The 12,533-nt window shown below is 33.1% G+C and overlaps 1 protein-coding gene across 2 annotated transcripts; it reads right to left on the bottom strand.

Annotated features, from left to right (window-relative positions):
• Positions 1-288: 288 nt before the first annotated feature.
• On the bottom strand, positions 289-8,889 carry LOC125680750 (40S ribosomal protein S5). Of its 2 annotated transcripts, none has more exons than XM_048920507.2 (5): positions 8,832-8,889; positions 8,449-8,561; positions 4,012-4,221; positions 2,135-2,362; positions 289-405 (listed from the first exon to the last, which is right to left on the bottom strand). In XM_048920507.2, the coding sequence occupies exons 2-5, from the start codon at positions 8,554-8,556 to the stop codon at positions 337-339; spliced, it is 615 nt and encodes a 204-aa protein (XP_048776464.1). In that variant the 5' UTR covers positions 8,557-8,561; positions 8,832-8,889; the 3' UTR covers positions 289-336. The 2 variants fall into 2 exon arrangements, with proteins under 2 accessions (XP_048776464.1, XP_056013489.1); XM_056157514.1 differs by having other exon boundaries at positions 8,809-8,855.
• Positions 8,890-12,533: the final 3,644 nt, after the last annotated feature.

Genomic DNA, 12,533 nt, shown 5'->3' with positions numbered 1-12,533 from the left:
AGGTTTCGTATTTTCTTTTCCAAAATCACCAGTAATTACATAGATTTAGTGCAGCAAACTTTTAAGGTTTGAATACACTAAGGAGTACAGAATTTATTAAGATGTACAGTTGGAGTAAAACTCTGATAAACAGATTAAAATTTATCGGGCCTACGCAAGTTGTTGGCAAAAATAAGGTGCAAACATAATTCAACTCCAACTCTCTTTTAAATAATTTTCGTACAAGGATAAGCCTCCAAGACCAAACACCAATAAATTCTGGTGTGATGAGGAATAAGAAACACAACCTTTTGCCTGACAGTTTATTTCCAGTTCACTGATAGCACAAAATGTCATTTATCGGTTGGACTTAGCAACACGTTCAAGTTCATCCTTCTTCTTGATGGCATGGGAATTGGAGGAACCCTGAAATAGAAGGAAAGTTTTCATATAGAACAGATATTACGAAAATTATATTATTTGCTCACATTATCACAAGTGTGAAATCAACATTACCCATGTGAGACAGCCATGCGAGACTTACTTTCTCACATTATCACCAGTGTCAGATTAACTTTACCCATGTGAGATTTTTCTGTCTTACACTGCTGCGACGTCATATATTTTCTATGATTTACATTACACGGTGAAGTAAAATATTTTATACTGTTTTCTCTAAATTTCATTTCGATATAGCTTTCTGGTAGACAACCTTGGGTTTTTTAGTTTACAGTTTTAGTGTAAACCATTTTCGGGTATACTCTTTCTGGTTAGTTTTTGCATTGAAGTTCAATTGAGGATTTTGATCATTTAAAATGTTCTCGAAGCTCTTGAATTTATGCACTAAATCAAGGCTAAAATGTACGAAAAATAATCCTTCATTAATTACTTTTGTGGGAGAGGAAAATTTCACCTCTGGAACAAGATTCGATGTCTAGGACTCGGCAAAGTCTCGTCCTAGACTGTGAATCTTGTCCCCTCGGTGGAATTTCCCATCCCACACTCGTACTAGTGAAGGATTCTTATTTCTATTAGTCTTACACTGCTGCAACATCATTGATAGCGACATCATATATTTTCTATGATTTAAGCATGGTGAAGTGAAATATTGTTTATTGTTTTCTTTAAATTTCAATTTGATATATCTTTCTGGTGGACAACCTTGGTTTTCGTAGTTTACATTTAAAGGGACTGTTTCACGATTTTTGAGAAAAATAATTTTCATTTTTGATGTTAAACATTAAAAATATAACCCATTTAATGTTGACAGCCAAAATTTTGACTTTCTGAATGCAAGAGTAAAAGCAATATTTTAGCCTTAAATCTGTGTTGTGTAAACAAAGACTGGAGTCTTTTAATGTATACAAATAAACCAGTGAAACAATAATTTTGTAATATAAAGCATCTTAATTCTGCAAAGTCACAAATTTTAACTTTTAAATGACACATTTTACCCATAGAATGGTTGAAATGTGAAAGATATGATAAATTTGATCAATATCCATTTCTTTTGAAAATTTCCTAAACAATAACATACCACAATCTTTGTTTACAAAACAAATAATAAACTCCCTAAAACGAGCTTCTGTGATAATGTAAAACCTTAATTTTTATGTGAAATCTTTTAAACATTTTAGACAGTAGATTTTAATCATTAAAAAAGAAAGAAAAAAATTGAGGAAAATCGTGAATCAGTCCCTTAAACTATTTTTAGGTATGCTCTTTCTGCCTATCTAATTAGTTTTTGCATTGAAGTTCAAATAAGGTTATAATAATTTAGAATTTTCTCAAAGCTTCTGACTTAATGCACTAAACTGTGGGTAAAATGTGAGAAAAATAATCCTTCATTTAATACATGTATTTACTCCTGTGGTATAGGAAAATTCCACCTCTGAAACAAGACTTGGCAAAGCCTTGTGTCCTTGACTGCAAGTCTTGTTCCTTCAGTGGAATTTCCTATCCCACACTAATGCTAATGAAGGATTCTCTTAATCTCCCCTTTCAATTAACACCCACTGTATTTTTCAGACTCATAAATTAAAACATGCACTCCCACTTTTGTTCTGTTATACATAATGTTTTATATCTATTGCTAGAATAAAACTGACAATTTCCAACTCTTTTGTCCAGCACTACATCTATGAACTTGACAAACCTTTGCAGCATTGATTAGCTCATCAGCCAAGCACTCAGCAATGGTCTTGATGTTCCTGAAGGAAGCCTCACGAGCTCCGTTACACAGCAGCCAGATGGCCTGGTTAACACGACGGAGGGGTGAGACGTCGACCGCCTGACGACGTACTGTACCAGCACGACCGATACGGGTGGAGTCTTCACGAGGACCACTGTTGATGATCGCATTCACCAGCACTTGGAGAGGGTTCTAAAATAACAAATGAATAAATAGCATCATCAGCCAATTTAGCCAATATCCTCTGTGAAGTCAATAGTGTGTTTCAATATTGCTATAGAAAACAAGGGCATCCACTTCTTAGATGTCTTTTAAAGACAAGCCCTACATGCTGATACAATATCTCCTGTTGTATCGAAAACCCGCTCTGATCCTCAAGTCTGAGGATACTGAGGAAATTAAATTTTCTCATAATGAATATTCACTAATGAATTATAAATTTGGTTATTTTGTTCATACATTTCTTAAAATTTATTCATATTAAAATCATTGACTGCAGATCACGTCCAACTATGATCACTAGATACCCTTTATCAATATCAAAAGATTTTATGCCATCTTTCTCAGTCTTGAGAATTTAATGGTAGACCGATAGACCGTGGCTATGCCAAATGAGGTCGGGCCATGCCATGTGCAAATAAGATATCCCGAATTGTCTATGCCAAATTCTAAGAAACTAAGAAATAATTATGATATGTGTGTGATAATGCACTTAAAATAAATACTTTCCCTTACAATCGTCGAAATCTATTTTTGTGACCTGGATTTCCCTCCATTAATTTTATAGTATATGACTTAAGCGGTTTGAAGATTATGACTAGTGCTCTAGACAAATTTTTCAACATACGATTCGTACGTCTTTAAATGTCGATGGCTTTTTTTTTTTTTTTTTAAAAATTAGCATTAATGAATTTTATTGGGATCGATTTTTAAACTAAAATTTTCCTCAACAATATAACTAGAGTTATCCTATTTTTCTTTATTTGCCAAATATTCAAGTATTGCAAGAATATCAAAACAAAATAATATACGTTCGACTTAGCAAAAATAATTTTGATAAGAAGGTCAAACAAACAGCATGTATATGATTCCGCACTTCAAGTATTTTCTGGACAGTGATAATGATTATGATGAGCAAAATAAAAAATAAAATGAGGACAATATCAATAGATTAAATGTAGGATTTGAAATGGAGTATGAAGTTGAATAAAAAAAAACAACAAAGTTTGTTAATAACTATTTTTTCTCGATATATGTGTTATTTTTGTTGTCAAATTTTGGTCAGGTCTATGCCAAATGCCAATGGTCTATGCCGCATCAAAAAGACATAGACCTATTGTCTATGCCATTTAAAAAGTTAAATTTTCAGACTGCTTTCTAACAAATTAGCATTATGGCAAATGTGCTGCTTAATCAGCTGTACTACCAGACCTTGCAACCTCTGTTCCACAACCATTATACTTTGGATTTTTTTCAAGGTAATTCTTGAAAATTGAGACCACAGCATAATTTCGACATGTTTGCATTGGTATGCAATCATGGAGCAAATGACACTTAAGATAGTTTTGCTCGTATGTTTCAATGTATTTGGTAACTTGTTCATGAAATTTTGCTGCAATATACGTTAATAAGAACTCTATATATGTCAAAGGATACAGAGCTCAATGTATCTGCTATTGTATCACTCAAAAACACCAATTCATATCAATCCATACATTGATCCAGCTCCAATTAATAGTTTAGCCAAAATCTTACTTATGAATTCATGTTTATGCAATCCACATATTATACTAGAAGTTTCGCTTCTATTTCATGAAATAAGCAAGCTAGGTAAAAATTACCTCTCCTGTTAGCAGGTGAATAATTTCGAAGGCGTGCTTGACGATGCGAGTTGTCAATAGTTTCTTTCCATTGTTCCTTCCGCGCATCATGAGTGAACAGGTCAGACGTTCAACAATTGGACACTGAGATTTTCGGAATCTTTTTACTTGGTATCTTCCCGCAGAGTGAGGCAAATACTTTGCATACTTCTCTTTGACAGCTATGTAATCCTGCAAAAATCATGGCAACCATTAGGAGATTAATCAAAATCTTAAGTAAAATCAGACACAATGTAGCATGGATAGTGACAAATTGGTTCTCTTCAAAAGTATTCATATATACATGTACACTTCGTATGGTACACCTATAGGCAACTCAAAAACTCTGAAGTCCACGGCACCACAATTAAACTGGGATCAAGAGTTCAGAAATCAGTAATTTGATCAACTGGTTTCAAGTTTACACTAACTGGATACATAACTGTTTATGTCATAGGAGATTAGTAAAATTCATAATTTCATTTTCCAAGTAATATACTTAATCCTGAAACTTTAAAGAGATAGTATATGTTATTTTGTTTAAAATTTCTTAAAGAATATGAATCCAATTGACTTTTTGAACAAGTCATTTTCTGTAAATAATTACAATTCTATACAATTATCTGAATTCATTGCCACTCAAAAGAATTATAATCTTCAAATTACATCACCTGAATTTTTGCTTCCTGGATAACAATTAAATATGCCATATAAGTTGGCTTTGAAATTGATACGCATGACATGTAACCATTTCAAAGTTGGTTAATATCATTAATTCGTCTTTTTCAAAGGATATTAGAAAGGAATAAGATAATATGGGACGAGAGAAAAAAAATCACCAAATGAGTAAATACTACCTCTTTAAGAAAGTTTCAATATTTTTATGCTTCTGCATTTTTTCCAGCAATAAATATGTCTCAAAAAGTGCCTCTTCTCATAAATATCATTTATCTTTCAAAATTTAATTACAATTTATTTGACAAGCATAGAGCTTAATCAAATATAATCTTGAAAAGTCCCATTTGCTTATTTGATTGATTATCACACAACTTTTCCAGTTGGGGGTACATTATGCCAATCCTCAAAAGCCCTGTAAGATGTATTAGGCAGATGGGGAAGTTGCTTGATATTCAAGTTCTGTATTTGGGAATGCCCTACAGTATGAATTACAACATAATCTTCAGAGTTTATTATTTGCTCTCATGTTCATGTCCCAATGCAGTGTCTCTCAGTTGTCAGGTATCCACCCCCACCCTCTCCCCCAAAAATTATTCTATCATCAATGAGGCATTATTTCATAAATATGTACATTATTATGATCAATATCTTCAAATTCAATATTTCTACCATTAAAATAATGCATCATGTCTGTATCTTGTTGAATTTGAGGGGTACCAAGTTTAAAGAACAAATTTGTACACTTCCCCTCAATATCTGGAGAGCCATAGATTAAGGTATATATAAAAAAAGTCCTATTTTCAACCCATGAAAAATCCTTAGGATCAGTTCATTTCAATGTTTATTACATATTTGCATCAAAATAACCGATCTATGCAAAAAGGAATTCAAAATTTACTATTCAACAGCAATTATTGACATCTGTTGTGTCTGCGTGTCACATTTAATCCGGGTCAGCAAGTCTGAGACCAGTGACATTCACTGAGACTTAGTTAAAATTCCAGCTTGCTACTACTTGCAGACTGGTAGAAACTTTGCAACGGACACCACGAATCAGAATCAAGCCGATTACATCGAACATAATCATTTGTGTTATACAACACATTCAACAGTGCAGCATTCTGTCATCTTGGGAAAAGAGAAGTTGTACGTTAGAGCATTTCTCTCTTAGCAAGTCACTTTATATATATTATATAAAGCTGCATCAAATCTAATTGATTGTCTGAGAGGGAAACATCCCCCAGTCTTAGTGTCCAATGATATGGAAAATTCAATTCTTTTCAATGTCATCTTTTATTTTAAAATCAAAAGTATAAAAAGTTTTACACTATGCGAGGGCAAAACTTCCAGATTTACAATATTTTGTACGAGTTCGAAGTTTCTTTTAATTTTTGTTTCAACTTTGTGGCATGATGTCCATATCACAAACTGGCATATTGACTTAAAAACAATTCATTATGAATTGATATATCTTTAATTTTCTTTCTGAATTCATCAGATGAACATTCAATTCTCAATTTTATTTTCTATATGGCATTACAAAAATATTTCTAAAATATAAAATACCATTTTAATTCAAATTTGTAAGTGATGGTGACTAAACGTGCATGAATCGACTTGAATATTTACAATGGGGCAATCCCTGGACGTGTTAAATAAAAAAGAAGAGTTACAGGGCATTTTCGATTACTGTTTTTTCCCTTCTTCATGTTAATGTGTGTTTTTGGTCTGTCAGAATTTCTTCTGGTCCTGTGGGTACATTAACTGCATAGGGGGGAATGTCTTATATAAACCAAAAAATTTCGCCCCAACATGTACAACATGTGTTGTCCCTTCAGTATATATTTGATATAGAAATGATGTGTTTGAAATAATGAATTTCACAAGGATTGATGAAATTAATATAATATTGAAGTACATAAATTAAATATAACAATCAGTGATTTTTCTACATTTTTTACAAGGGTCCTGTGGCTTTGGAATTGGGAAAAATTGTCGACATTTCAGTCAAATTGGGAAAAATCAATTTCATCGTAAATAAGTTTTAAAATCATATCAAACATTATATTATCTTTATTTAACACATTTAATTTTCTTTAACCTCCTAAAACTTTCAACTATTCTATCCAAATCATCATTCCCATAACTCTTTGTTGAGTCTTATATTCATAATTCAAATCGAATGTTTATTTTTTTCAAATACATTTTCCTTTTATAATTTTATTATTGGGAAAAAATGCAAGCTAAATTGGAAAAAATTGGCAATTTTTAGGAGGGGAAAGGGCCGAAATTCGGACCCAAAATGGGCCTTTAAAAAATCACTGACAATGATGTCTTTGTATTAATAAATGATAGAAGGATTGTTGAAATTAAAAGAAGTATATATTTATAATGGATATTAGGTGATTCATTTACTTAGAATATTTAACATCAGAGACCCAGGGCCAAACACACAAGACAGGAAGTCATACAACTGTGCAGAAGATGTATCTCAGCCTATAACAATGGATCTCACCATCCATTAATGATGAAAACAATGAAATTATAATACACATCATAAAAAATTCCTACATTTGATATGCACCTCAAAAGCTGGAGGTGACTAAATGGGATGGTCCTTTGTACGAGTCCCCTTGTCACAGCAGGTATAATAAAATAAAAATCCCTCCCTGCTCAAAGGCTGTAAGCACGGAGCACAGGACTAAAATTTTAAGCCCTTCACCAGCAAAGTCTCCATATAAGTGAAAAATTCTCAAGAGGGACGTTAAACAAAATGAATTCATTCCCACTGATAAATTGTAATTAACCATTTACAGTCTTCATGAAAGCTCAGTGGTCCGAAGACCGAGACCAGTGAATTATACTGTCGGGTCAGAAAATGAAAAATCAAGAAGTCTGATGAGCTTGTAGACATTTTGTAAGTCAGATCAAATATGTTGGATTTAAATATTCTAAACATCTTATTTGCATACATTCACCATCAAAACAAATCGATAAATAGCATATAAAGTAAAGTGTTTGGACATCTTGGTTTGTTTATTTTTCAAAGTAAAGAACGATAACTATATTTGTAATTGTCAAGTCAACTTTTACGTTAATCACGTGAATATTCAACGAACAACTTGTTGAAACAACAAAAATGGCCGTGCTCTGTATCACACCGCACTACGGCTATTGCTGCATTATCCAATCAAAATGAACTTTGTCAATTGCAGTTATCTCTGATTTTATGCAATTTCTATAGTTTACAGAATTAATCAATCCTTCACACTAGATGTTGGTAGATAGGACTACTTCCTAAGGTGCACTCCCCCCGTTTTCATGTTTGTGAAATGTTTTTGTGAATTTGTAGTCTTGTTTGCAGGTGAAGAGAAGAGAAAGAAAATACCGTGTGCAATGTTGTTTTCTGGTATTGGCAGAAAGGTTGTCTTAGGGTGGATATGAATATGAGTATTAATCATATTTGATAAAGGTTCAGTAAATTAATTGTACAATACATTCCATAATGTATGTGATAAACATGTACTTTGTGAAAATTTAGGGGTGCCAGTAAATTCAGAAAGTTCACGGGTACTACTGGCCAGCAAGTTTTAAATGTTTTCATGAACACTGCATTTACTGGTGTTATCAACAATGAAAAATACATTCATCTTCTGAAGATTATACACTGCGAGATAAAAATGCTACAGTGTTACAAATATACGTCATTCACACCATCCGGCACAGTACCCACGAACTTACAGTTAAACTGATGTCGTTCACTTGAACATCGTCTGAAGACCATTTGCCGAAGAGTTTGATTTCTGGCAGTTCTACTGCCGGGGCAGCTTCATCCCAGTTCTCAGCCATTATACCTATCACAAATAAACATAATTCTCATAGACTACAGTTGATAATAAAAGTGCTATCTACTGAAGTTTTCTGTTAATGTTATATTAAAGGGGGGGGGGGGGCAAAAGTTACGAATATTTTCTTTTCAATATCACTTTACATCTTTCAAAACTATTATCAAAACATCGTCGACTGCATTGAAATGTAACTCAGAATAGTAATTTAAGGTGCTTTCTAAAATAAACAGGGCTTTTAATAGAGTTCTGATGCCTTGTTTCTTTGGCACATCATACCGTGAAGGTGCCGGAAGTCAAAAGAAAGCACATGGGGTTCACATTTCCGGTAATGGTTCACCATACACTAAACACCAAACCAAAGACGAATAAATCCGGAATAATTAGACTGGGATGAAAAAATAATAACAAGAAAAAATTCTTGCATAAAAATCGTTCTAACGGTTCATATTTACCACACATAAACACAGATTTTACATATTCCTTTATGATACCAGAAAGCTGGACAAACGGGCCGGGGAATGGGGTTGGGGGGGGGGGTTGTCCATTTATTTCTCTCTCTCTCTCTCATCTCTCCTCTATGTTTCAATTTTTTCCTTCCATCCCTTTATCCCGTACCCCTTTCCATCCCCACTCACTAAATATATCGATCCCCAAACGATTATTGAATCTTTTAAAATTCTAATACTAATTACTAAATGAAAAAATATATATATATATTTTACATTATACAGCAATAGATCTACAAGTTGTCATGTTTGCGTTGGACGTGGTTGTTCTGAAAACAGGATCATTTGAAGCTGTGAGTTTTCGGGTTACATGGGGCTTTCTGTTTGGACACAAATATAGTGAAAAAAATATGTTAGGATTTTTTTAATATTAAATTTATGAAAGGCGAGGCAAAAATACAACGATACAAGGCCTCAACCGTGCACATTTTCTTTCTGAGCCGTAAATCGAAGATTTTTTTTTATAAGGGGTAAATCTGCAGTTCCTCTATGATCTGTCCCAATATTTTCCCAGAAAGCTACATATCTGCACCTAATTTATAATATACACTGAAAAGGAAATCGTTTGGTAAAAATCAACCAGATATATACAAGCCAAGAGATTCAATGTTTTCTTCTCACCCAGTTTGAAACTTCGGGTTCTTTGTACGGATATAGGTAGATTCAGTAACACATTCATGAATCAAAAGGCAACGAGAGCTTTCTAATGAAAAAAAAAATATACAATGTGTTCAAATAGAATAATTATGGTTTATTGATATGCCTTTATCATATGATATAAACCCATGCCAACGAATACAAAACTCAGTACTGATACACCATGTAACTAGTGCCAATATGACTATAAGGATATCTACGAGGGCTGTTTGATATGTAATATATGTATTGTACGATATCTCAAAAACATTCGACTCAAATAGTGAGATGAACCTTACATCCCTTCAAAGTATTCTCCGCAGTTTGAAATACATAATTTCAATATCTGAGTCCATTTCTGAAATGCGTCACGATACGCTGATTTAGGTAGACCTCTGAGGCACTGACTGATGGCTGAGCCAAGGGCTTGTCGAGACTTGTAACGATGTCCAGATAAGAACTTTTTAAGTTTTGGAAAAAAGGAAAAAGTTGCATGGGGCTAGATCTGGAGAGTAGGGTGGGTGTGGCAAAACGGTAACCTTCTCCGACTTCAAAACTTGCTTCACAAGCTCAGATGTATGTGATGGAACATTATCATGAAGTAGACGAACATGCCTAAATCCTGACAAAGCTAGGGGTCGTTTATGATCAGATTTCTTGAGTTTTGTTTAGTATAACATCTCACGATCGGTAATACCGACCTGTGACACTTTTGCCCTTCGGCACCGGAATTTATACGGCTATACCATGCAAGGTGAAGATAACGAACAGTGATCAATCTCATAATTCCTATAAGCATGAGAAGAATATGCAATATAGAACCTAAAAATTCTTTGTGTTTATGGTTCTTTTGGCAAGTTCTAGCAACTTACAAGTCCCTCCCCTTAAAAGATCGTTCAAACTTTGCTTTCCAAAATAAAAACCAATCTTTTCTGATGCATACTTTCTTCTAGCGAAGCAATTTATAAACGACATTCATTCAAATATAACATACCTTCATACCATGCAAACATTTGCAGAAAGTGTAGTGAAAATATATCATCATGATGTTTTCTTTCAAATTGAGTTGTCTCTCTTATCAGCCTATTTCTAATCTAACTAAACTGACAGGAAGCCAAAGTAATTAAAAAATAAATAAAAAACCAATTAACTACAATTTATGAAGATGCTTTCAGAATTTCATAGTTCTTGAGGCGAAGATTTTTGAAGAGCTTTTCCTACTTCAACCTATGCCTTACGTCGTTGTACCCAACCCGACCGTGGGGGTGGTGGTTGTGGTGTCACTATTTGAACAATTTAGAATATGATACCTTCGTATGTTTTGTTGTTTAAAAAAAACAAAATAAGAAAAAAATATCCACAATCAAATATATTAGAAATATTGAGACTTCATCTAATATGAAAACAACATAGAATTTATTTCTTTGTAACATACATTTCAATGTTAATGTAAAAATCACAGAGTATGAAATACCGGTATAATTTGATATTGCTAATTAAAACATTTACCTTTTATGTGTCAGATTGTTAACGTTAAAGAGCATATTACTTGTCTGTTATTTTGTACGTGTACACATCAGTACCTTCTATGACATCATCTGATCTCTCTCATTCGGCAACAAAGCTTGAAAAACAAACACAAGACATAAAACCAATGTAAAAACAACGATCTCACTTTTATTTTACGGAATCTCACTAGGTAAATCATGTATAAAATTTTACACAATATAATGTCTTATCATTTGTGAAAATAAATAAACAAATATTCCTTATATCGAGCAATTTAACTGGCGACAATAACGGACATTTCAAAACAGCACATTTGGAAACAATTTAAGATAAGTCTCTAAATAATAAAATAGCATTGCATTACTTAATATTTTCTGCATAATTTGAAACTACTATGCTGACGACCACATTTGTATCCCTTTTTTGAGTTTGAATGTAAGCGTGTTTTGTTCGTAGATCAAGTAAAGATAAAACAAAAATATAAAACATTGTTGTTTATAAAGCACGGAATATTAAACTGAATGTGAAAACAAAATGCAGCACATTGTCCTTTGTAAATTCATATTTGGTTCCTCACATATGTGAAAATTCGATTGATCAAGTTAATAAAAAAATATATCTGAAAATACATTTCTAAAACTGATACACAATGCTTATGTAACAATACATTCCTGATAACATTTCCAACCTTAATCTTGGTGAATGAAGTTTCGTCTTTCACCTTGACGATCAACGAATATAGTCGTGTTTAGTTATAACCACAGACAAAGTGTTTTCTCAGGGATATACATTATCTCCCTCATGCATAGCTCTTATCCTTGGACGAATTTGGCTCCCCTTTTTTGGCACGCTGTTTTTGGCTATATTTAGCTCTAAAACTTCATAAACAGTGCGACATTTAACTCTGGACACGACAAAAGTCCGGAGTTTCGCCAACCCTTTTATTAAGGATACAAATAAACCCTTTACAAAAAAAGATGGGATTTTATGTTCACAAGACATGCACCAACATTTACACTTGTAACTATTGTAGTTTTTAAGATATTTCACCTGAAATCAAAAAATCCCATGGGATTTTGGAGGGATTTTTAATCCCACTTGGGGGATTTTCACTCCCACCAAAAATCCTGTGGGAGAAAAAATATAATTTCTCCCATAGGATTTTAACTCCCATATTTAAACTTATTATGGGATACAATGTCCCATAGGAGGAAATGTCCCATAATGAACATGAAATGGCAGTAAATATCCTATTTGAGCATGAATGGGAATAGATATCCCAAATAAAGCACAGGATGGGATTTTTATTCCATGAATATAACAATAA

This window comes from Ostrea edulis, chromosome 2 (genome assembly GCF_947568905.1).
Source record: "Ostrea edulis chromosome 2, xbOstEdul1.1, whole genome shotgun sequence".
Taxonomy (NCBI): Eukaryota; Metazoa; Mollusca; class Bivalvia; order Ostreida; family Ostreidae; genus Ostrea; species Ostrea edulis.
This window is presented reverse-complemented; position numbering and strand designations above follow the sequence as displayed.

Bases quoted from the DNA above. Each gene is read 5' to 3' on its own strand.
- LOC125680750 (XM_048920507.2), bottom strand. From the start codon at position 8,556: ATGGCTGAGAACTGGGATGAAGCTGCCCCGGCAGTAGAACTGCCAGAA. The intron at 4,222-8,448 runs GTAAGTTCGTGG...TGATTTTTGCAG, and splicing joins TGAACGACATCAGTTTAACT to GATTACATAGCTGTCAAAGA. The intron at 2,363-4,011 runs GTAATTTTTACC...TTGTTATTTTAG, and splicing joins TTCACCTGCTAACAGGAGAG to AACCCTCTCCAAGTGCTGGT.